This window comes from Mobula birostris, chromosome 4 (assembly GCF_030028105.1).
Source record: "Mobula birostris isolate sMobBir1 chromosome 4, sMobBir1.hap1, whole genome shotgun sequence".
NCBI classification, from domain to species: domain Eukaryota; kingdom Metazoa; phylum Chordata; class Chondrichthyes; order Myliobatiformes; family Myliobatidae; genus Mobula; species Mobula birostris.
The window spans coordinates 42,678,268-42,704,805 of NC_092373.1; the positions used below are offsets into that span (position 1 = coordinate 42,678,268).

General features: G+C 42.3%; 1 protein-coding gene across 8 annotated transcripts; it reads right to left on the minus strand.

Moving 5' to 3' along the window:
• Window positions 1–2,290: 2,290 nt before the first annotated feature.
• Window positions 2,291–26,538, minus strand: b3gnt7 (UDP-GlcNAc:betaGal beta-1,3-N-acetylglucosaminyltransferase 7). 8 transcript variants are annotated; one of them, XM_072254547.1, is made up of 3 exons: window positions 26,013–26,098; window positions 4,128–4,269; window positions 2,291–3,627 (listed from the first exon to the last, which is right to left on the minus strand). In XM_072254547.1, the coding sequence occupies exon 3, from the start codon at window positions 3,625–3,627 to the stop codon at window positions 2,422–2,424; it is 1,206 nt and encodes a 401-aa protein (XP_072110648.1). In that variant the 5' UTR covers window positions 4,128–4,269; window positions 26,013–26,098; the 3' UTR covers window positions 2,291–2,421. The 8 variants fall into 8 exon arrangements, with proteins under 8 accessions (XP_072110648.1, XP_072110643.1, XP_072110651.1 ...); XM_072254542.1 differs by having other exon boundaries at window positions 2,291–3,632; XM_072254550.1 differs by having other exon boundaries at window positions 2,291–3,549; window positions 4,026–4,269.

Consider the following 26,538-nt stretch of genomic DNA (forward strand, 5'->3'; position numbering starts at 1 on the left):
CGAGTTATCCTTCTTTCTCAGTGATTCCATACATGAGGCACCAGTTCCCCCTCCCCCCCCCCAAGTTATTGCAGTAGATTGTAGATTCAACAATCAAGGAAGATATTACAATATAGAATCTACCCCACAGCAGTGACCTCTCCGATACTGGAACTGAAGATCAACAAACTGGACCAAATTCTTTGATAAAATGATGGTTCTGGCTGGACAATGCAATGGATCTGGTGCACAGGAGCTTTCTAGAAATTATTGACACTACATCGCATCAGTAACCACCGGAAATGAAAGTAGGAAGTAGATCAATTATTGGGTTCTGAGGGAGGGGTGGCAAGAAATTTCTTGGTGGCTTGAAATGGACAGCATAATTTTGCTGGGTTCTTGGGGAGATCACAGTTCATTCAATTGCATAAAAGGTTTGATGAATAATGTATAAACTTGAAGACAGTTTTAAAATAACAAGTGATTAATAAGGAATGAAGTTCTCTCACTATCGTAAAATTTGCAATTAAATCAGTCTGCCATATTTTGATTCTATTGCAAAGTATATTTGAGACTTAGTTAGGATTAGCAGCAGCTTCAGGATTCCTACAGCACACAGAAACAAAAACAGAAAACTAGACACTGACGATTACTCTCCCATTGGGCTCTAGGTTGCACTTCATCATCTGACTCTTTATGGAGTTCCACATGAGAAAGAAAATTTGGTCTATATGCTACTTTCATGGCCTACACTCACAACAGAAATCTGTACCATGTTCGGTGAGAGACAGGGGATATTCTCCCATTGATTTCAAAGGCAGGAAATGTACAAACTATAATAAATGAACTTATTAAAAACAATTTTAGAAATATGTTAGTCTTAAATTAAAATGTCTTAAGGGTTGAAAGAATTAAAACTGCCCAAATTATTTCTTTAAACTACTGAAAACCGCAGATGCTTGAGGGTTAGTGAATATTTACTTTTCCTATCTGGAACTGAACTTGGCACATGATGCCCCAATGAGGTACAACATAATTTTTCTTTTCTCAGGCATGAACTAGTCATGGACATTTCATTCAGTGGTTATAATTTCCTACCAAATATCTCTTAAACCAGGGTGTACATGTTAGCACCGCTTACTGCTGATTCCAAATATTTCCTAGAACCTTCTTAAAAGAATTTGTAGTGAAACTCCCATCTCTCAACCATTGACATTTCTAGATTATGGGCCAAGTCACAATGCTACTGCCGCTTTTGTGAATCAAACTACAACAGTATTTGGGGAATCCACTTCAGAAAGCAACATCTTAAGATATTGAGCCAAACGAACATCTAACATAATATTGCACATTAAATTAACAGGTATTGGCTTAGAATTCTAAAAAGGTTTGCTTAGCTGGTACGTGTCATGGAAAGAAGTCCGCTCGCATTCAGCAAAGGGCAAGAATCCTATTTCATATTCTAGGTACATGGTCATTTGTATGGTCAGGAAGGGCTGCCACTCAAAACCAAGCCAATCCACCCAGTTTAAGAAGACCTGAGTTTGACTGACAAGTCAAGTACCATGGAGATGTTTAATTTCCATTTGAAACCACTTTGCTAAGAAAATAAGCTTCACCACCACCCCACACCCCCAGGATTTGTGTATTATTCCTTTTAAAGGTTCTAAAGACATATTTGCACCAAGTACCCACTGACCTGAATTGCAATGACTGTTTGATGAAGAGAACTTCTTTAGAGAAATTCAGATCATGCCATCATGTAGGTACAGATTTTAGAGGTCCAATCAAACTAGATCCATGCTTGTGTTACGGAAGAAACTTTTTTTACATGTGTTTTAGGAGAAGAAACACAAAAGGTGTGCGGAGTATTAAAAATACAAGGTCACAAATGAATAATTACACAATTTCATTCCCTCTAACGTATGAAGAATGGATTTAAAGCTGAGATGGAAACTTGCATCGAGCCTCTGCAGAGAACAGTTTTGATGAGAAAGTATAAGTTTTCTTTTATAAACACAGTCACTACTTCAACTTCAATGGTATTCATATTTAACCACCTCTCTTCAAAAAAACATGATCAAGAGATCTGAGCAGTCATCATAGAGATTTAGGGGTGTGCTGCCAATATTCAGATATACTGTAATTTTTTTTCATTATTGTGAAATTAAGTTCTTAAAAATTATATCTCCACATATTTTGATGAAGATGTTACATTTCTATCATTCCATTTTTGGGCAATGAATAATACATAAATACAAATCCACTTGGAATCATTTTAATTCTATATAACAAGTCAAAGATTCAGGTGAAAAAAGATTAAAGATTGAGATTGTTGATGGAAAAATAAGTTAAATGCACATTCTTCTTTATGGAATATCACAAGATTTTGCTTTCACATTACAAATTACACCGAACTCCAGAACAGTTTTGGTGACATACCTACAGTACTTTAATTTTCTTTGAACAACTAATGCTGCTATGAACTAATTTCCACATTTCTAGAAGCTCTGTTGGCAGAAATTTGTGCACCACCAACATGCTTTTGTAAAAACAAGGCTCTTTATTCATCTTACTGTTTTTGTTCTTCACAAGTCCAAAGGTCTTAAAGCCACAGTGATGTATAGGAGTTATTCCCAACAGTTCCAGGCACATCCCCAAGAAAACGTCATCAATTGGGTACAGGTCTAAACTTTCTGACACTTCATGTAATCTCCTTGCCAGTGAACCAGCCATCAAAAATCCACCACCTCCTACATATGGTGGATAGTAAGTTTTATTGTATAATCCTTCAGGTATGTAATATTTATTTTCCTTCCTTCTAATTGGCTTGGCCTTGTACAATACATCACCTACAAAAAGATTCTGAAAGTTGGGTGCATGAAGAAACTCAAGAACATTCTTTGTGCTCACAAACACATCATCATCTCCTTTAAATATATACTCAACATTCTCACAGTAAGTAGAAAACCATTTGAGAAAATTAACCTCTTTCAAGGTAAGATTGAAGAAAGTGTCCATAAAGTCCCACTGGAGAATATCCTTATAAATTATGTTTTCATATTCCAAGAGCTTTTGATGATGCAGCTTTTCATTTTCAATGGATGAAGTGCCCAAAAGAAACAATGTTTTAATTTGCTTCCCATCCAGCTCCATTTCTTTGCCCCACGTTTTCCTGATCACTTCTCTTCGATCATACTGTGTTATGATGGATTTAACAATGATCAAAAGGTAGATGTTGCTGCTGCATTTCTCAGGATGATTGAGAATCATTGGAAAATACCTGCAGTGTCTGTATCGTAAGAACTGTTCGAAGTTTGGTTCCAAGCCATTCATCCAATCAGTGCGAGTGACGTTGCTGGGAGTACAGTTGACAGCTGTTACATCCCATTGTTTGGTTTTCCTCCTTGTTACTGATTTTGTCTCTGTGTCAGTTGCCTCTGTTTTACTTGGACTCAAGAAGTTGTCCATCAGCGTGAAGAAGTTCAAAAAATTGACAACCCGTCTGCCCCCTGGAGAGCTGGACCTCTGGGAGATACTCCGCGACTCCTGGTTTGTGTTGCTGTTTTTCTGCAGCACAGCCAATGCCACAAGCACAAAGGAGATGATAAAGCAAACTTTTAATTGTTTCTTCCCCCTAAAGTACATCTTCACTAACAGTGATGAAACAGAAACATTAATTCAGTGATTACATAGATAATTCAGTTAAATAACTACTTTCAATCAAAAATCTCAGAACTAGTCATCACATTTCTGCCATTCTGTATAAATATAAAGGGATTCCTTCCTTTACCCACACACCACTTAATATTCTAAGTTTCTGAAAGAGGCAAGTACATGTATGGCAATAATCAACATTTCACGCCAAGGGGCAAGCTAGTTACTTATACATTTACTGACAAATATCAGCAAACCTGTGTCTTTTTACCTCAAGTACAAAACAAATGAATTTTTAAAAATATCAAATTACTTACGTTGGATTTGAACTCTCAGTTGAATCTACAAACCCTGTTTTGGTAGCATAACTACATTGGTCACATCCTCACCTGCTCTTACACCAGTTTAGCTACTGTTTCCATCAAGGGCAAGAATGATTGTCTTATTTTGTATTCCAATCAGGTGTAAAGCTGCCAGTACTGGTTGGATACCTTTGCAGAAGGATTGTTGATGCTGATGCTGATACTGATACATGTCTCCAGTCTGCAATATCATTGCACTCAGCAGCCCATCTCTTAGTGCCCAGTTCCACTTGCTCGCGAGGATGTGTGCACGGCTTTACATTAACAGGACCTTGAGCAGTTGAAAGAAGCACATGGCCCAGGGTAAGTAAAACAATAAATAATTTATTAAATTGTAACATTGCTGGACTTACACTTGGGAAATGGGCCAAGCCACTGTAGCAAGTATCCTTGGGACAACAGTTTAAAGTGGTTATGTGATCATTATTGTTGTTGAAAAGCATATGGACCACTAAGATTAAAAGAATCAGTTTGAGAAAGGCCTTTTACAATGGGAAAATAGGTCCAGCGGTATCATAGAGCTATAAACGCTGAAACACACCCTTGGGCCCGACTCATCCATATGCCATCCTGAGCTATCACCATTTGCCAGCTTGGCTTACATCCAACTCAACCTTTCCTATCAATGAACCCACCTAAATGACCTTTAACTTCCTCTGGTAGCTTATTCCATATATTCAACACCCTCTGCTAGAAAGACTTGTCCCTTAAGTCCTCTTTACATCTTTAAACTCACCTTAAACCCATGCCCTCTAGATTTGGACTTTACTACCGGGCAGATGACCATGACCGTGTGCCCTACCTATGTCCCTGTGATTCTATAAACCATTACAAGGACACCCCGCAGTCTGCTGCACTCCAGAAAAAACAGTGCCAGCCTTTCCACTCCCTCCTGATAACTCAAACCCTATAGCCCCAGCAACACTTTTCTGAATATTTCTCCACCTCTCTAGCCTAATTGCCCTTCCTCTGGTATGGAAACCAGAACAGCATAAAATATCCCAGGCACAACTGCATTCACACCTCATTCAGCTGTAGCATCTGGCCAGGGCAAGGAAAGCTGTGATATAAAAGGGAGGCCTTTATCTCTATTAGTCTTTCAGGGTGCTGTCTTTATTTCCCCCACCCTTCTTATGTATCTACACTACTAAATTTTATTCAGATACAGAGAGGAACAGGCTGAACTGCCCAGCACTCCACCTATTTAACGCTAACCTAATAATGGGACAATTTACAATGACCTATTAACCTACTAACCAGTATGTCTTTGGACACTGGGAGGAAACTGAAACACCCGGAGGAAACCCATGCAGTCACAAGGAGAACAGACAAACTCCTTACAGAGGACACCGGAACTGAACGTGACATATAAAGCTAATCTTTAAATCTCTTTATTAGAGTTGGGAGCTCAGCTATTCAGTATATTTATTAACGACTAACGGGCTGTACTCTCAGTGTTGGCATTGAGACAGCAGTGCTGAATAGTTTCGACGGAAGCATTACATTACAAATGGACATTAACAGTCCAAGTGAGCAGTGGCTGGAGTAAATCAGACACTCTAGCTCAGATCACTCCCTTGGTTACTGAGTGCTCAGAGTTATTTACTCTGTAAACAACCAGGATTAAGTTCCACAGGGTATGGTTAAAACATTTCCATCTGAGAGTGAAATAGAGTCGAATGGAAAGACAAAAGACACAGGGTCAGAGTCAGGCTGATAACAGACAAATCTAGAAGGACCAAAAATAAATTGAGATCAAAGTGAGCACAAAAGAAGAAGGAAATCCAAAAATATTCTCCAGGTGCAGTTCTGCCCCAGGTTATAGCAGGGTTCTGGCCCTGTCCTGTCAGCTGTTCTTAACCCAGGCAGTTTGCAAGTCAGAGTTGTTCTCCATGTTTCTAAGTCTTACATTTCTATCAATTCCCCTTTGATTCCTTTCTGTCACTTACTTGGACTAATATCTACCACAGACCATTAACCTACTAGCACATCAGGGAGAACGTGCAAACTTTACACAGATGGTGCCCAAAGTTAAGATCAAATCTGGATGACTGAGTTATCTGCTGCATGAATCTGCCATCAATCAGAGATCAGATGGAAATCTGATCAAGAGAGCAATTTCCTTACCAAGTACTCTACAACATTTGTTACTAAGGAAAAATACTACTTCCTCAGCAAAGGAAGAATTATCATGCTAGATATTTGAACATAGAATATTAAAGTAGAGTATAAGCCCTTCAGCCACAATACTGTGCTGACCTTTTAACCTACTCTAAGATCAATCTAACCCTTCCCTCCTATATATCCCCTATTTTCCGATCATCCATGTGCTTAAGATTTTCATAAATGCCCCTAATGCATCTGCCTCTACCACCGCCCCTGACTGAGTGTTTCATGCAGCCCCCACTCTGTGTAAAGAACTTACCTCTGCCATCCCATCTGTACTTTCCTCCAAATATTCAAAGTTATGTCCCCACATATTAGCCATTTCTGCCCTGGGAAAAAGTTTCCGGCTATCTACTTTATCTCTTGTACATCTCTGCCTTTAATACCATCATTCCAAATAAACTGATTCCTAAGCTCCGGAACCTGGGCCTTAGCACTCAGATCTGCAGCTGGATCTTCAAATTCCTCACAGACAGGATCCAGGCTGTAAAAATAGGGGACAAGCTCTCCTCTACAATCACTCTGAGCACCGGTGCCCCATAAGGCTGTGTACTCAGCCCCCTGCTGTACTCACTGTACACCCATGATTGTGTAGCCAAATTTCCATCAAACTCAATATACAGGTGTCCCCCGCTTTTCAAACGTTCGCTTTATGAAACCTCACTGTTACGAAAGACCTACATTAGTTACCTGTTTTCACTAACACAAGGTGTTTTCACTGTTACAAAAAAAATCAGCGCGCGCCCCAAGCAGCCACTCTCCCCTGGATTCAGAAGATAAGGTCTAAGGTATCGGAAAAGCCTGAAAGAGCTCGTAAGGGTGTTACATTTAGCGTAAAACTAGACATAAGCGTTTCGATTGTGGTGAACGAAGTAAGGACAAAGTGAGTTTGGCTTGCGGAAGTTGACGAAGATGATGTTGAAGAGGTTTTGGCATCCCATGACCAAGAACTGATAGATGAAGAGCTGATGCAATTGGAAGAGGAAAGGACAACAATCAAAACCGAATGCAGTAGCGAAGTTGTCCAGGAACTGAACGTGAAGCAACTGCGTGAGATTTTCGCTGTAATGATAAAGTATGACTTTAATTTTGAAAGGGTATGTCGGTTTAGGGCATATTTGCAAGATGGTTTGAGTGCTTACAAAGAACTGTGTGATTTAAAAATGCACGAGGCTCAGCAGTCAAGCAAGCCTTCCACATCAGCCACAGCAGACGATGAACCTCGACCTTCAACATCAAGGCAGGCTGTCATAGAAGAAGATGACTTGCCTGCCCTGATGGACGATGAGATGACACCTCAGCGTCCCACCACCCTAACCCCTGGGCCCTGGACAGATACCGATTCACGGAGAATGCAGCGGTAGCCGGGAGGCACTCAGCACATCTTTAAGAAAAAAGCTGAAATAAACAAGCTAATTAATTAGGTGCCACCTGGCACGTAAATGTCGGCCCAGATCAGAGGTTAATTAATTAGCTTGTTTGTTTCAGCTTTTTTCTTAAAGATGTGCTGGGTGCATCCTGGCTGCCGCTGGACCCCTGCATTCCCCGTGGATCGGTATCAGTTCGCTGCCCGGAGGGTGGGGGCCACTGCACCACCCCAACCCCTGACGACTCAGCCTAACACACCATCATCGGTGTGCTCGGCACTGTCCCAGTTCCGGTAAGTGAAACCACACTGTACATACATTATTTCTACTTTATATCGGCAGTGTATTTTTATATGTTATTTGTATGATTTGGCAGCTTCATGGCTTAAAGGTTACTGGAGAGTGCTTGCACCGTGTTATTGCCGACGGCACTTGCGTGAGACTTTCGCCAAGAACCATGCAGCAATGATTGTGGAAAAGTATTTCTGCTTTATATAGGCTGTGTATTTATCATATCCATTCCTGCTTTTACTATATGTTACTGTTATTTTAGGTTTTATGTGTTATTTGGCATGATTTGGTAGGTTATTTTTGGGTCTGTGAACGCTCACAAAATTTTCCCATATAAATAAATGGTAATTGCTTCTTCGCTTTACGACGTTCCAGCTTACGAACCGTTTCATAGGAACGCTCTACCTTCGGATGGTGGGGGAAACCTGTATAAGTTTGCTGATGACACAACAATTGTAGGCCGTATCTCGGGTAATGATGAGTTTGAGTACAGAGAGGAAATTAAGAACCTGGTGGCATGGTGCAAAGACAATAACCTATCCCTCATCATCAGCAAGATGAAGGAATTGGTTGTTGACTTCAGAAGGAGTAGCGGACCGCACGACCCAATTTACATCAGTGGTGCACAAGTGGAACAGGTAAAAAGCTTTAAGTTCCTTGGGTCAATATCACAAATGACCTGACTTGGTCCAACCAAGCAGAGTCCACTGCCAAGAAGGCCCACCAGCGCCTTTACTTCCTGAGAAAACTAAAGAAATTTGGCCTGTTCCCTAAAACCCTCACTAATTTTTATAGATGCACCATAGAAAGCATTCTTCTAGGGTGCATCATAACCTGGTATGGAACTTGTCCTGTCCAAGACCAGAAGAAGCTGCAGAAGATCGTGAACACGGCGCAGCACATCATACAAACCAATCTTCCGTCCTTAGACTCGCCTTACACTGCACTGTGTCGGAGCAGTGCTGCCAGGATATTCAAGGACATGACCCACCCAGCCAACACACTTTTCATCCCTCTTCCCTCTGGCAGAAGGCTCAGGAGCTTGAAGACTCGTACGGCCAGATATGTGAACAGCTTCTTTCCAACTGTGATAAGACTGCTGAACGGATCCTGACGCGGATCTGGGCCGTACCCTCCAAATATCCGGGCCTGCATCTCGGTTTTTTTGCACTACCTTATTTTCCATTTTTCTATTTTCTAATTATGAATTATAATTTAAATTTTAAATTATATTATATCGATAGTAAATTTAAATTTACTATCGATTTTTAATCCAGGGAGCGAGAAGCGCAGAATCAAATATTGCTATGATGATTGTTTGTTCTAGTATCAATTGTTTGGTGACAATAAAGTATAAAGTATAAGGTATAAAGTATCTCTCTCAAGTCACCCTTCATCCTCATTCACTCCAAAGAGAAATGCCCTAGTTCACTCAACCTGTCTTCATAAGACATGCCTTTTAGTTCAGGCAGCATCCTGCTAAATCTCCTCTGCATCCTCTCAAGCCAGCATTCATTTGTCAAAAGGAAAATAATGTCCAACTGACTTGGTAATATCTTGTTGAAGAAATGCAAGAGAAATGCAACTGATATGGTATGAATGACTTTCCAAAGATTATTCAATATGGTGCTAAATAATAAGACTTGCCATCATGATTGAAGACAAAGGAATAAAATAATCAACAGGAACTTTAATATTTGTGAAGATAGGAAGTTTCCACTAAGCGGGTAAAGTTACTATACTACATGGGGAAGATAGTTGAGAATACAAAAAGACCAACCATGATTTCTTTGAATGGTGGAGTAGGCTTGAGTGGCCAAATGCTTACTCCTGTTCCAATTTATTAATTTGAAGCACTTGTGGTAAACACTTGTTTGTAAGTGTACAATGAAGCTCCCCGAGGAGCACTGCCTTTCTTTGTTGATGACTTGGACTTGGGGCGTAATTTCTAAATGTTTTGATGATAAGACCAGGAAGTGTATTGAACATGGAAAAGGATGGCAGTAGGTTGCAACAAAATAGAAACAGGTGCCTGGAGTAGGCAGCAAATTAAAACGAATGTATTGTATTGAAGTACAAAACGTTCTGTTTCTTAATTGGACGCATGAGAAGAAACAATGCAAACTAGACAATGTAATTCTAAAAAGGGTGCAAGAACAGACCTTGATTTTGTGTGCATAGTTAATTGAAATTGGAGAGGGTTGAAATAGCTTGTGGGATTCTATTCTTTCCAAACAGAGGTATTGAATAGAAGAGTTATAGTGTTATGATGAGCCTTAATAAAACCCTGGTTCAATCACAATTGGAATGCAGGTGCAGCAGACATTTATCAAGAATGTTTCAGGGTCTTCAGGGCAGTTTAATAGATAGAATGGAGAAACTTGTAGTTGTTTTCCTTGGATCAGAGGGGGTTGCAAGGAGATGAAATAGAACTTTTGGAAGGCACCAGTCAGGGTAAGTACAGAGAAACTCCCCCCAGTGACAGTAAGCCTAAGAAGAAAGGGAGCTCCAGAAAGAAGGAGACTGGAAATAGAACCGAAAGAGTTTCACGCAGTGAGTATTCAGTCTGGAATGGAGTGAAGATAGATTCAGTTCAGTCATTCATATTGGATCTGCAGAAGTATCCAAAAGGCTGGAATTTGCACGTCCATGGAGAGAGGGAAGGAGAGTGGTTCTACCTAAGCATGAAGAAATCTCACTGAAGCACCAACAGGTCAGCTCAAATAACAACAGACAGAAATTTGAAGGTGATGTGCTAGGAATCCCATAGAGACAAGCAATGGCCGTTGCCTCACCTGAAATCAATTGCAAATATTATATCAGTGTTAGATATTCCAACAATGCTTACGCTCTTTAAGCAAACTGTAAAAAGTAAATTTAGACAGACCTAGCAGCAGTTCTTTGATGCTCAGATTTACATCACAGTCAATGAGTATCAAGCTGCATGGAACCTGCTTGTTCTCCCATCAGGTATGGAAATCCACCTTCCAGGATAAAACAAAGCCAACTAACAACTCACCCATGTTGCCAAGATTTTGTAAACAGTTCTAACCCATTAATTATATAGTACTGATGAGGACAGTATTGTTGTTGTTGACCTCCAACCCCCAGCTCTCTGAAAAATCCTCATACTTTCCTCTTGATTGTGACCCCATTTCTAAACATCAGGCCATTGTCTCCCTGACAAGCTCTGACCTAATTTCTTCTGTCGATCTCCCCATCACAGCCTGCTGTCTCATGTCCCACACACAGCCAATGTCAGGCTCCTCTCATGATCTACAAGCAGGAATGGCCTGGTATAACTATACTTCAGCTTGTTCTTGTCCCTCCACTTAGTCTATGACAGTTCGGATGCCCTCCACCACACTGTGGGAGCAAAATGAGAGGCCACAAGGAGTTGGTGTTTAAAATAATGCGTGATTTACTTTAAAAAATACTGCTGCACACCAGGAGACCAGTCAAAGCTGATCTACCCGAGCATGAATTTGGTACAGCTTTTACATTCCCAGTTGACAGCATTACCAATAAGACTACATCTTGATAGCAGAATGGTGGCTACAGGAAGACTTAATTGAATAGCAGACTAAGTCCTGACTACAGAGCAAAATGATTATCCACAGGTTGAATAGCAAATCCAATGTTAATACAACATTGGATGCACGCTACAACACAATTTGTGAAGTTCCGGAAACTTGGGTGTCATCACTACTGCGTTCTACGTCACTACTTCTAGGCTTTGTCTGTGGTTTCCTGTTACCACATTAGCACAATCCACACTCCTCTGTACTCTTTCCCCTACAACATCCTCCACCACTGTAGTAATTTCCAGTTTGTTGGCCCCATGGGAGCCATTTCCAGCAAGGATACTCATTCCCTTTGCACTCCCATCCCACATACAGCCTCTTCATCTCCTTCATCCCTTCTTCTCCTTCATCTTCATCAAAAGAAAGTTCTCTATTTACTTCCTCCGTGATACAGGTGAAGTTATGGGAACTTACACTGTTTGGGCGCACGCAGGCACCCTTAACTACATCTAAGTGCACCTGTTACAGCAGTGTAGGGATTATCTGGGAAAGTGAAATTTAAATTTGATGTGTGAAGTGATGCATTTTGCAGGCTTGATCAGGGCAGGACATACACAGGGGAGGGCAGGGCCCTTGGAAGTGTTGCTGAACAGAGGAAGACCTTGAGATACAAGTACATAATTCACTGAAATTAGTAGCATGGTTAGACAGGGTGGTGAAGATGACCTCCACAGAATGATTGCCTTCACCAGCCATGACATTCAATACAAGAGTTGGGAGAAAATGTTAGTGAAAACATACTGTAACCAGAGAAGTGCATGCAGTTCTGCTCACTATGCTATAAGAAGGATGTGACTAAGCTAGAGAGGCTGCAGAAAAGATTTACAAGGAGTTTGCCTGAACTGGAGGACCCAAATTATAAGCAAAATTATACTGGATAGGCTAGGACTCCTTTCCCTGGAGTGCAGGAGGGTTAGGAGTGGCCTTATGAGGTTTATAAAGTCATGAGGGGCATAGACGGTGTAGACAGCCTCTGATTTCTCTTGCCACTACCATATCCCTCCCCTCAGGGTAGGGAGTCTAAAACTAGAGTGTATAGGTTTAATTTGAGAGGGAGAAGATGTAAAGATTTTCCACACAGAGGGTGGGTATATGAAATGAGCTCCAGAGAAAGAGGTAGAGGTAGGCATAATTACACATTTAGAAGATATTTGGACAGGAAGATGGATAGGAAAAGTTTACTAGGGAACTTTAGGATAGGAAATGGGCTACACATAGGCAAATGGGACTTACCCAGGAAGTTGTTCAGCATGGTGAAGCTCAGTGTATTTCTGTGCTGTACAACTTTAAGTTCAAAGTGAAGCCACAAGCCTGATCAAGATAGTCAACTTACATACTGTCAGGAAGTATAAAGTGTAAGTTTGTAACTAGTTCTGAGAAGAATTGATATAGCACCTCACCAAAGACTCCGCCAAAATTCTACAGATGCACTTTGGAGAGCTTTCTAATCGGTTGTATCACTGTCTGGTATGGAGGGGCCACTGCACAGGATCAGAAGAAAATGCAGAAAGTCATAAACTCAGCCAGCTCCATCATGGGCACTAGCCTCCCCAGCACTGAGGAGACTTTCAAAAGGCAATGCCTCAAAAAGGCAGCAACCATCATTACAGACTCTCATCACCTAGACATGCTCTCTTCTCATTACTACCATCAAGGAAGACATACAGGAACCTGAAGAAACACACATTCAGTGTTTCAGGAATAGTTTCTTCCCCTCCGCCATCAGATTTCTGAATGAGACTATAAGACAAGGGAGCAGAATTAGGCCATTTGGCCCATTGAGTCTGCTCCACCATTCAATTATGTCTGATCCTTTTTTCCCTTCCTCAGCCCCACTCCCTGGCCTTCTCCCCCTAACTTTCGATGCCATGGCCAGTCAAGAACCCATTGAGCTCTGCCTCAAATACAGCCAACAATCTGGCCTCCACAGCTGCCTGTGGCAACAAATTCCACAAATTCACCACCCTCTGGATAAAGACATTTCTCCACATTTCTGTTTTAAATGGGCACTCCTGTATTCTGAAGCTGTGCTGTCTTGCCCTAGACTTCCCCCAGCATAGAAAAACATCCTTTCCACATCTACTCTGTCTAGGCCTTGGAATATTTGAAAGGGTTCAATGAGATCCCCCCTCATCCTTCTACATTACAGTGAATAAAGGCCCAGAGCCAAATGCTCCTCATATGATAACCCTTTCATTCCCAGAATCATCCTTTTTAACCTCCTCTGGACCTTCTCCAATGCCAGCACATCTTTTCTAAGATAAGAAGCCTCAAACTGTTCACAATACTCAAGGTGAGGCCTCACCAGTGCCTTATAAAACCTCGGCGTCACATCCCTGCTCTTATATTCCAGACCTCTTGAAATGAATGTTAACATTGCATTTGCCTTCCTCACCAATGACTTAACCTGCAAGTTAACCTTTAGGGTGTTCTGCACAAGGACTCCCAAGCCCCTTTGCATCTCAGATTTTTGGATTTCCTCCCCATTTAGAAAATAGTCTGCACATTTATTTCTTCTACCAAATGACCATGCATTTTCCAACTTTGTATTTCATTTGCCACTTTTTTGCCTATTCTCCTAATCTGTTTGTCCTTCTGCAGCCTTCCTGTTTCCTCAACACCGCCTGATCCTCCACCAATCTTCGTATCACCTGCAAACTTTGCAACAAAGCCACCTATCCATCGCATAAATCATTGATATACAGCATAAAAAGAAGCAGTCCCAACACTGATCCCTGCGGAACACCACTAGTCACTGGCAGCCAACCAGACAAGGATCCTTTCATTCCCACTCACTGCTTCCTAGCAATCAGACAATGCTCTATCCATGCTAGTAACTTTCTCGTAATACCATGGGCTCTTAATTTGCTAAGCAGCCTCATGTGGCAAATTGTCAAAGGTCTTCTGAAAATCCACTGCATCCCGTTTATCTATCCTACTTGTAATTTCCTCAGAGAATTCCAAGAAGTTCGTCATGCAAGATTTTCCCTTAAGAAAGCCATGCTGACTTTGTCCTATCCTGCCCCGTATCAGCAACTACTCCATAACTTCATCTTTAACAATTGACTCAACACCTTCCCAGCCACTGAGGTCAGATTAACTTGTGTATAATTTCCTTTCTGCTGCCTCCTGCTTTTGTTAAAGAGTGAAGTTGCATTTGCAATTTTCTAGTCCTCCAGAACCATGCCAGAGTCCAATGATTCTTGAAAGATTAATGCTGCCACAATATCTATCTCTTTCAGAACCCTAGGGTGCAGCTCATCTGGCCCTAGTGCTTTATCCACCCTTAGGTCTTTCAGCTTTTTGAGCATCTTCTCCTTTGTAATAGTAACTACACTCACTTCCCTTCCCTTATACCCTCCAACACCTAGCACACTGCTAGTGTCTTCCACAGTGAAGACTGATGCAAAATACTCGTTTAGTTACTCTGCCATCTCCTTAACCCCATTATTCTTTCTCTGGCTTCATTTTCTAGCAGTCCTATATACTCTAATCGCTCTTTTATTTTTTATATACTTGAAAAGTGTTTTCTATCCTCCTTAATATTGTTTATTGGCTTGCTTTCATATTTCATCTTTTTCTTCCTAATAATTCTTTTTGTTGCTTTCTGTAGAATTTTAAAAGCTCCTAATCCTTTATCTTCCCTCTGATTTTCGTTTCGTTGTATGCCCTCTCTTTTGCTTTTACGTTGGCTTTGACTTTCCTTGTCAGCCATGGTTGTACTATTTTGCCATTTGAGTATTTCTTTGTTTATGGAATACACATGTCCTGCACCTTCCTCATTTTTCCCAGAAACTCAAGCTTTTGGTGCTCTGCTGTCATCCCTGCTAGCATCTCCTTCCAATTTACTTTGGCCAACTCCTCTCTCATACCACTGTAATGTCCCTTACTCCACTGAAATACTGCTACATCAGACTTTCTCCCTATCAAATTTCAAGTTGAACTTAATCATATTGTGATCACCGACTCTTAAGGGTTCCCTTAAGCCCCCTAATGGCCTTTGGTTCATTACATAACACCCAATCCAGTATAGCTGATCCTCTAGTAGGCTCAACAACAAACTGCTCGTAGGCATTCAACAAACTCACTCTCTTGAGATCCATTACCAACCTGATTTTCCCAATTGACCTGCATGTTAAAATCTCCCATGACTATCATAATACTGCCCTTTTGACATGCCTTTTCTGTTTCTCATTGTAATCTGTAGTCCACATCCCAGCTACTGTTTGGAGGCCTGTATATAATTGCTATCAGGGTCCTTTTACCCTTGCAGTTTCTTAACTCAACCAACAAGGATTCAACATCTTCCAGTCTTATGTCACATCTTTCTACTGATTTGATGCCATTTTTTACCAGCAAAGCCACATCACCCTCTCTGCCAACTTTCCTATCCTTCAATACAACATGTAACCTTGGACATTCAGCACCCAACTACAAATATCTTTCAGCCACGATTCAGTGATGGCTACAACAACATGCCCAACCATCTGTAAAAGTGCAACAAGATCATCCACCTTATTTCTTATACTCCGCCCATTGAGATATAACACTTTGAGTACTGCATTAGCTACCCTTTTTGATTCTGTATCCCCAATGCACTGATACTCACCCTACTGGCAGCAATTTTGACCCATCATCTGCCAGACCTTCCTGACAGTGTGACTGCATGCTATCTTTGCTTTTTTACCATCCATCCTATCCTGAGTCCCTTCATTCCGGTTCCCATCCCCCTGCCAAATTAGTTTAAATCCTCCCCAACAGCTCTAACAAACCTGCCCTCAAGAATATCAATCCCCTTCGGGTTCAGGTGCAACCTGTCCCTTTTGTACAGGTCATACCTTCCCCAGAAGAGACCCTAATGATCCAAGAACCCGAAGCCCTGCCCCCTGCACCAGATTCTCAGCCACACATTTATCTGCCAAATCATCCTGTTTCTACCCTCACTGGCACATGGCACACGTAGCAATCCAGAAATTACTACGCTGAGGTCCTGCTTCTCAGGATTCTTCCTAGCTCTCTAAATTCTCTCTTCAGGACTTCTTTGATTTTCCTTCCGATGTCATTGGTACCAATATATACCAAGACACCTGGCTGCTCTCCCTCCTCCTCCAAAATGCTGTGGATGTGATCCAAAACATTCCTGATTCTGGCACCTGGGAGGCAACATGCCATCTGGGTGTCCCGTTCACATCCACAGAATCTCCTGTCTGTTCCCCTGACTATTGAGTCCCCTATCACTACCACTCCCCTCTTCTCCCTTCTTACCTTCTGCACCATGAACAATGAACCCATGAGTACTACTTGTTTAATTTATTTTTAACCATATATATACTTCCTTTTATAATTAATAGTTTTTATTGTTATGTATTGCAAAGTACTGCTGCCACAAAACAAATTGCATGACGTATGCCGCTGATATTAAACCTGAATCTGATTCTGATGATCAGATTCCCTCACTAAACTTTCATCAAGGAAACACCTTCAAGAATCAGACACCCTAATGATAGCAACACAGTTCACTAAACTCTGAATAATGATATCAATTCATCCTTACTTTTTTACTGTAAATGCTTCACGGCATACACCTGAGTAAGACCAAATCATCAGCTACCTAAAGGCCAAAGCAATTGTGGTTGAGAAACTGAATGGGTGATACATGAATAGTGCTTTGAGCTTGCCACAATTAAAAACAGCTCTAGAAATAACGGTGATCAGTTTTGGGTGCACAGATCACCATCTCTTCTGTTCAGCTTGCTTGCATTCGTGACTACACTGAACACTTTTCAGACTCAGAACTGCTTCCCACATTAGATGGCTAACTCTTTTTTGAAAGTAACTCCACATCTGTCCCCTGAAACTTGATTGGCCACTAACTTTGTCCACGTGATTCTTCATCTCAAGGAGAGCTTCTGTGGAACTGGGATTCGGAGAAAATTTCTAATTTTAGCTTGGAAACAGAAGCTATGGTCTTCCCAACGCTGGAGGACTGAGCAGTAAAAAGATTAGGACACCAATGTCCAAGGGCATCTAAAGAAAAATCCCTTCCCAATCATTCAGACAGTGTATTTTCACAGATCACACCTGATCAGATTAAGAAAACATTCTACCCATTCTGGCAAAGCCAAATGCAGGTTCAGAAATTGATGGCATTTGGGAACTGAAACGGTATACGAAAGAATATACAGTATTTGGTTGTTGTGAGAATATAGATTAATATTCCAGATTGTCTAAAACTTAAAATCTTACATTTGCACATTTCCTGTCCACTGTATCTTATTTTATTGCTGTCATAATTTTTGTCTCAAAATTTGTTCATATGCCCACAAGATCCAAAGGGCCTGTTCCTGTACTGTACTGCATCAATGCCGTTTGATCCCCATGACTTTTCAGTCACCACCCTTTCATGAGCGGAAACAACCTGTCACCGTCCACTCTGCTGGCTCCTATTCATTTTGTTTACATCCATCAAATCCTCCCTCAGCTTTTGCTAAAGAAAACAGCCCCTGCTTCTCTAACCAGTACTAGTGATTACAGTCCTTTTTCTGAAGAACTGTTCTCATAAATGTCCTGGACTTTCTCTAATGCCTTCACATTCTTCCTATAATATGATGACCACAATTGAACACAGGTACTCCTGTTAAGGACAGACCTATGTTTTACAAAGGGTCATTATAACTTCCACGCTTTTATAATCCATTCCTCTGTTGATAAAGCCCAGAATTGTGTGTGTGTGTGTGTGTGTGTGTGTGTGTGTGTGTGTGTGTGTGTGCGCGTGTGTGTGTGTGTATACAGTTTCTATAAAAAGTATTCACCCGCCCCAGTTTTATTGCTTTATTGTTTTACAACATTGAATTACAGTGGATTTAATTTGGTTTTTTTTGACACCGATCAACAGAAAAGGACTCTTTTGTGTCAAAGTGAAACAGATCTCTAAAAGTGATCAAAATTAATTACAAATGTAAAACACAAAATAATTGATTGCGTAAGTATTCACCCCCTTTAATATGACACACCAAATGATCACTGATGCAGCCAATTGGTTTTAGAAATCACATAATTAGTTAAATGGAGATCACCTGTGTGCAGTCAAGGTATTTCAATTGATTGTAGAAAAAATACACCTGTAGCTGGAAGGTCCAACCGCTGGTAAGTCAGTGTCCTGACAGAAACTACACCATGAAGACAAAAGAGCACTCCAAGCAACTCTGCAAATGATTGTTGAAAAGCACAAGTCAGGAGATGGATACAAGAAAATTTCCAAGTCACTTAATATCCCTTGGAGTACAGTTAAGTCAATCATCAAGAAATGGAAAGAATATGGCACAGCTGTAAATCTGCCTAGCACAGGTCATCCTCAAAAACTGAGTGACTGTGCAAGAAGAGGACTAGTGAGGGAGGCCACTAAGAGACCTATGACAACTCTGGAGGAGTTACAAGCTTTAGTGGCTGAGATGAGAGAGACTGCACATACAATAACTGTTGCCCAGCTGCTTCACCAGCTGCAACTTTATGGGAGTGTGGCAAACAGAAAGCCACTGTTGGAAAAAAACACATGAAATCTCGGCTACAGTTTGTCAGAAGGCAAGTGGGAGACTTTGAAGTCAGCAGGAAGAAGGTTCTATGGTCTGATGGAACCAAAATTGAGCTTTTTGGCCATCAGACTAAACACTATGTTTAGCATAAGCCAAACACTGCACATCATCAAAAAGACACTATCCCTACCGTGAAGTATGGTGGTGGCTGCTTCATGCTGTGGAGATGCTTCACTGCAGCAGGCCCTGAAAGACTTGTGAAGGTACAGGATAAAATGAATGCAGCAAAATACAGGGAAATCCTGGGGGGAAACCTGATGCAGTCTGCAAGAGAACTGCAACTTGGGGGAAGATTTGTTTGCTAGCAAAACAATGACCCAAAACATAAAGCCAAAGCTACAGAGGAATGGCTTAAGACCAACAAAGTTAATATCCTGGAGTGGTGAAGTCAGAGTCCAGACCTCAATCTAATTGAGAATTTGTGGCTGGACTTCAAAGGACTGTTCACTCATGATCCCCATGCAATCTGAAGAGCTTGAGCAGTTTTGTAAAGAAGAATAGGGAAAAATTGCAGTGTCCAGATGTGCAAAGCTGATAGAGACCCATTCACACTGACTCAAGCAACGCATACAAAATGCTGGAGGAACTAAGCAGGCCATGCAGCATCTATAGAAAAGAGTACAGTCGCCGTTTCAGGCCGAGACTCTTCAGCAGGACTTGACTCACAGCTGTATTTGCTGCCAAAGGTGCATCTACTAACTACTGACTTCCACCAGCAAGACCTAGCATGATAATTCTTCCTTTGCTGAGGAAGTAGTATCTTTCTTTGGTAACAAATGTTGTAGAGTACTTGGTAAGGAAGCTACTCTCTTGATCAAATTTCCTCCTGGTCTCTGATTGGTGGCAGATTCATGCAGCAGATAATTCAGTCATAAAGATTTGATCTTAACTTTGAGTACCATCTGTGTAAAATTTACATGTTCTCCCTGTTTCCTCAACCAGGAAGTTCCTCCTCCATACCTCCTTATGAATCATCATATCTGTACTGCCTCATAAAGTAATTCCACCACCTCACTACATTTGCCTGCAACTTCACTTCATAAATCACAACACTCAATGGAATTTGTGTCAGCCTCAAATGTAGACAGTTAGGACAGTACAGCAGAATACTGCCCATGATGTGCTGACCTATATATTAATTTAACCCTTCCCTCCTACATAGCTCATAGCTCTCCAGAGCAACACACACAAAATGCGAGAGAAAATCAGCAGGTCAGGTAGCATTTATGGAAAAGAGTAAACTGTCAACGTTTCAGGCTAAGAACCCTCTTCAGGACTGAGAAAGAAGTGTAAAGGAAGATGCCAGGATGAAAAGGTAGGGGGAAGGGGAAAAGGGGACTAGCTAGAAGGTGATAGGTGGATGGGAAAGGTCAAGGGCTGGAGAGGAGAGAGAACAATTGGGGAAAAGTAAGGAGGGGACCCAGGGGGAAGTAATAGGCAGGTCAGAGGAAGTGAAAGGTCAGAGTAGGGAATAGATGGGCAGGGAAAATTTGTTCACCGGAAGGAGAAATCGATATACATGCCATCAGGCTGGAGGGTGCTCAGACAGAATATAAGGTTTTGCTCCTCTTCTTGAGAGTGGCCTCATTTTGGTACAAGAAGAGGCCATGGATCTACACGTTGGACTGGGAATGGGAATTGGAATTAAAATGTTTGGCCACCAGGAAGTACCACTTGCGGTGGATGGTGCGGCAGTACTCAACGAAGAGGTCCCCCAGTAGATGACGCCAGTAGGTGAGGTGTTGCTTCACCTGGAAGGACTATTTGTGGCCCTAAATGGAGGTGGCGGTGTTCTATTTTTCTTTCATATCGAAGAGTCTCTTAAATGTCCCTAATGTACCAGCCTCTACTACCACCCTGGGAGTGCATTCCAGGAACTTGCCACTGTGCACGAAACCTTAACTTTGACATCTTCCCTAAACTTTCTACCACTCACCTTAAAAGGATGTCCTCTGGTATTGGCCATTTTCACCCTGGGGCAAAGGTGCTGGCTGCCAACTCTACCTATGCCTCTTATAATCTTATACATCTCCATCAAGTCACCTCTGATCCTCCTTCACTCCAAAGAGAAAAGTCCTAGCTCATTCAAACTTTCCTCATAAGACACGCTCTCTAATCCAAGCAACATCCTGGTAAATCTCCTCTGCACCTTCTCTAAAGCTTCCACACCCTTTCGATAATGAGGCAACTAGAACTGAACATAATACTCCAGGTGGTCTAACTTGAGTTTTATGGAGCCTCAATATTGCCTCACAACTCTTCAACTCAATCCCATGACTAATGAAAGCCAACACCATTCACCTTCTTAAGCACCCCATCAACTTGTGCAGGAACTTTGACTTGTGGACTTGTACCCAAAGATAATCCCTCTGTTCCTCCACACTTAAGAATCCTGCCATTAACCCTGTACTCTGCCTTTAAGTTCAAGCCTCCAAAGTGCATCACTTTACACTTTTCTGGACTGTATGCCATCTGTTTTCTCAGCTCACTCTGCAACCTGTCTCTGTCTCCGGTCCATGACAACCTTCTATGCTGTCCACACTAACAACAACCATTGGGTCATCTGTAAACTTACTAACCCATCTTTCCTCATCCTCATCCAAGTAACTTATTTGAAATAAAATCACCAAGAGCAGAGATCCGAGAACAGATCCCTGTGACCCACCACTGGTCACTGGCTTCCAGGCAGAATATGCTCCAACTATGCTCCCTCTGCCTCCTGTGTGCTAGCCAACTCTGAATCTATGCTGCGAGGTCTCCGTGGATCTCATGCCACCAGATTCCCATGCGCCATGACTTTCTGGATGAACCTTCCATGGGGAAACCTTTTCAAACACTTCACTAAAATCCATATACACCACATCCACTGCTCTACCTTCATCAATTTGCTTTAAGTCATTAATAGTTTTATTTAAACATTGACCCCCTTACACTAAGAATCTTAAAAATCCTATTGTTAACCTTCAAATACAAAATCAGCCAGTCATCAGGATCCCCTTTGTCTGTACTCTAACCTTGTGTTTCATCAGTGCTGATGTGCCCGTTACGTGGCACCTTATCAAAAGCCTACACCTGCGACTTAGTGGCTAGGCACAGCTCAAATGCTATCCATAAATTTGCTGTTGACCAAACTACTGTTGGCAGAATTTCAGATGGTGAATAGGAACCTTACAGGTCCCAGGTAAATCAGTGGTTGACTGGTGTTACAGCAACAGCCTTGCACGCAGTGTCAGTAGACCAGGGAACTGACTGTGGGCTTCAGGAAGGGGAAGTCGGGGGAACATACTCCAGTCCTCAAGGGGTCAGCAGTGGAAACAATGAGCAGTTTCAAGTTCCTGGGTGTCAACATCTCTGAAGATCTATCCTAGGCCCAACATATTGATGCAATTACAAAGAGGGCATGCCAGCGGCTATATTCCATGAGAAGTTTAAGGAGACTTGGTATGTCGCCAAAGACTCTTGCCGTGGAAAGCTTTCTAACTGGCTGCATCACCGTCTGGAATGAATGGGCCACTGCAAAGATGCAGAAAGTTGTAAACTCGGCCAGCTTCATAATGGGCACTAGCCTTCCCTGCAGCAAGGGCATCTTCAAAAAGCAATGCCTCAAAAAGGTGGCATCCATCATTAAGGACTCCCATCACCCAGGACATAGCATCTTCTCATTGCTAACATCAAAGTGTGTGCCTGAAGAATTATAGAACTGTGAATCTTACTTCAGTGGTTGGTAAGTTGATGGAGTAGATCTTGAGAGACAGGATTAATGAGCATTTGGAGAGGCATAATATGATTAGGAACAGTCAGCACGGCTTTGTCAAAGACAGGTCATGCCTGACAAGCCTGATCAAATTTTTTTGAGGATGTGACTCAACACATTGATGAAGGTAGAGCAGTAGATGTAGTGTATATGGATTTCAACAAGGCATTTGATAAGGTACCTCATGCAAAGCTTATTGAGAAAGTAAGGAGGCATGAGATCCAAGGGGACCTTGCTTTGTGGATCCAGAATTGGCTTGCCCACAGAAGGCAAAGAGTGGTTGTAAATCTGCATGGAGATTAGTGACCAGTGGTGTGCCTCAGGGATCTGTTCTGGGAGCCCTTCTCTTCGTGATTTTTATAAATGACCTGGATGAGGAAATGGACCTGATAGAGGTGTAAAAGACGATGAGAGGGATTGATCATGTGGATAGTCAGAGGCTTTATCCCAGGGCTGAAATGGCTGACAAGAGAGGGCACATTTTTAAGGTGCTGGGAAGTAGGTACAGAGGAGATGTCAGGGGTAAGTTTTTTTACGCAGAGTGGTGAGTATGTGGAATGGGCTGCTGGCAACGGTGGAGGTGGATACAATAGGGTCTTTTAAGAGACTCCTGGACAGGTACATGGAGCTCAGAAAAATAGAGGGCTATGGGTAACCCTAGGTAATTTCTAAAGTAAGGACATGTTCGGCACAGCATTGTGAGCCGAAGGGTCTGTATTGTGCTGTAGATTTTCTATGTTTCTATGTTTTAGGAACAGCTTCTTCCCTTCTGCCATCAGATTTCTGAATGGACAATGAGCCCATATATTATAGTACCTCGCTACTTTCATGTTCTCTTTTTGTGCTACTGACTTAATTTGTGTGTATATATTTCTTATTGTAATATACAGTATTTTTATTATGCATTGCAATGTACTGTGATATTAAACCCGGTTGTGACTCTGAAGTCCATATACATATTTCAACTGCATTACCCTCCTCAACTCCAAATGCTACTTCATCAAAATGCTATCAAATTTGTTAAACACTGTTTGTCCTTAATAAATCAGCGTCGGGATACCTCAATCAGTCAATTTTCCTCGAAGTGACTATTAATCTTGTTCTAGGGCAATCTCTCTCGATGCTTTCCAAACAGCAAGATCACGCTGGCTGGGTAGTGTCTTCAAAAGCAGGATGTATCCCTTGCCCACCCAAAACCAAAAAAAATTCCACTCAATTTCACCCAATTCATTCCTTGCAAACATAAGTAGCAACACTTTTTGGTCCTGAAACATCCGCCTCTTCGATCCATAATATATTGATTCTTCGTCCTTTCTACCCTTAATAGTATTAGTATCCCGGTTCAAATTGGGATAATTGAAGCGCCCCATTATAACTAATTTATAGCGTTAGCATATCACTGTGAATTCACCTCACATTTGCCCGTCTAAATCTATCCCCATCGTTGATCACCCAGCGACGTGATAAGATTCTCGCTACTCGTTCTCAGTTCCGTTCCTGTCTTCAGCACCTCAATAATATTGCCCCCTTCGCTTGCACTTTGTAAAGTTAATATCATTCATACTAAAATATTGCAGTAAAACCAATTAGGAAACGACGTCGTGCATTAGCAACATAGGCATTAGAGTGCTTTATATGAAACGATTTTGGAGCAAACACAATATATTTTAACAAATGCAAACACGAGGAAATCTGCAGATGCTGGAAATTCAAGAATGCACATAAAAAATGCTGGTGGAACGCAGCAGGCCAGACAGCATCTATAGGAAGAGGTACAGTCAACGTTTCAGGCTGAGACCCTTCGTCAGGACTAACTGAAAGAAGAGATAGAAAGAGATTTGAAAGTGGGAGGGGGAAGGGGAAATCCAAAATGATAGGAGAAGACAGGAGGGGGAGGGATGGAGCCAACAGCTGGAAAGTTGATTGGCAAAAAGGATACCAGGCAGGAGAAGGGAGAGGATCATAGGATGGGAAGCCTAGGGAGAAAGAAAGGGGGAGGACAGCACCAGAGGAAGATGGAGAGCAGGCAAAGAGTTACAGTGAGAGGGATAGAGGGAGAAAAAAGAGAGAATAAATAAATAAATGAAGAATAGGGTACCAGGGGAGGGGGGGGGGGGCATTAGCGGAAGTTTGAGAAGTCAATGTTCATGCCATCAGGTTGGAGGCTACCCACAAGGAATATAAGGTGTTGTTTCTCCAGCCTGAGTGTGACTTCATCTTTACAGTCGAGGAGGCCGTGAATAGACATGTCAGAATGGGAATGGGATGTGGAATTAAAATGTGTGGCCACTGGGAGATCCTGCTTTCTCTGGCGGACAGAGCGTAGGTGTTCAGCAAAACGATCTCCCAGTCTGCGTCGGGTCTCGCCAATGTATAGAAGGCCGCATCGGGAGCACCGGACGCAGTATATCACCCCAGCCGACTCACAGGTAAAGTGTCGCCTCACCTGGAAAGACTGTCTGGGGCCCTGAATGGTGGTAAGGGAGGAAGTATAAGGGCATGTGTAGCACTTGTTCCGCTTTCAAGGATAAGTGCCAGGAGGGAGATCGGTGGGGAGGGATTGGGGGGGGGGGGACGAATGGACAACAGAGTCGCGTAGGGAGCGATCCCTGCAGAAAGCAGAGAGAGGAGGGCAGGGAAAGATGTGCTTAGTGGTGGGATCCCGTTGGAGGTGGCAGAAGTTACGGAGAATAATATGTTGGACCCAGAGGCTGGTAGGGTGGTAGGTGAGGACCAGGGGAACCCTATTCCTAGTGGGGTGGCGGGAGGATGGAGTGCGAGCAGATGTGCGTGAAATGGGAGAGATGCGTTTGAGAGCAGAGTTGATGGTGGAGGAAGGGAAGCCCCTTTCTTTAAAAAAGGACATCTCCCTCGTCCTGGAATGAAAAGCCTCACCCTGAGAGCAGATGCGGCGGAGACGGAGGAATTACGAGAAGGGGATGGCATTTTTGCAAGAGACAGGGTGAGAAGAGGAATAGTCCAAATAGCTGTGAGAGTCCGTACGCTTATAGTTGACATCAGTAGATAAGCTGCCTCCAGAGATGGAGACAGAAAGATCAAGAAAGGGGAGGGAGGTTTCGGAAATGGACCAGGTAAACTTGTGGGCAGGGTGATACAGTATTTTTACAAACCCCATTTCGCGACACACCACAACATGCAATTCGTCCTTTTAGAATTTTTTTTTCTGACGGGGTTGGGGTGAGTTTGATGATTTCTTTAAAAAAATGTTTTTTCCCCCCAGCCTCACTTTATTTACTCACCAAGTGAACATAAACCACCGGGGTGAAAAGCACTTAAGTATATGTCAGTTTTCGGTAACATCGAGTTCTTTGAGATCCTTGAATCGTGTCTGCTTTGCGATGCAACACAATCTCAAATTCAGTTCCCTTTACAGTGTTACCTTAATGCGAGAGCTTTCCACCAGCAGCGAGTGCGAGGCTGACTCGGTTGTGAACAAGCCCTCCTCCGGAGGTGCGCGGTGCGGCGCGGCACAGCTGTGGGAAATGACACAATGATTGACCGAGAGCAAACATCCAGATCTGAGTCTCCGGCTGAGGGTGTGTGCTGAGAGCTCAATGCTGTCTGTTCTTTGTCCACTCTGCGATTTCTTTGCCAACAGAGAGATAGCGTGTCTCTCTCAACTTCCAGAGAGCGGGAATAATTCAGTGTCCGATACAGCCCAGCTCCCAGAAATCCGGTGTATTGCCGAGTCCGGCACCGAGACAGCGGGCGTAATATATAAGTGGAACTACGGAGGCGTCCTCCTTCTTCAAAGAAAGGGACATT

What these genes read in the sequence shown, in the direction of transcription:
- b3gnt7 (XM_072254542.1), bottom strand. Translation starts at nt 4,191, where the DNA reads ATGATATTGCAGACTGGAGACATGTATCAGTATCAGCATCAGCATCAA. An exon ending in TCAACAATCCTTCTGCAAAG is followed by an intron (nt 3,633 to 4,127) that starts GTATCCAACCAG and finishes CATCACTGTTAG; the next exon opens with TGAAGATGTACTTTAGGGGG.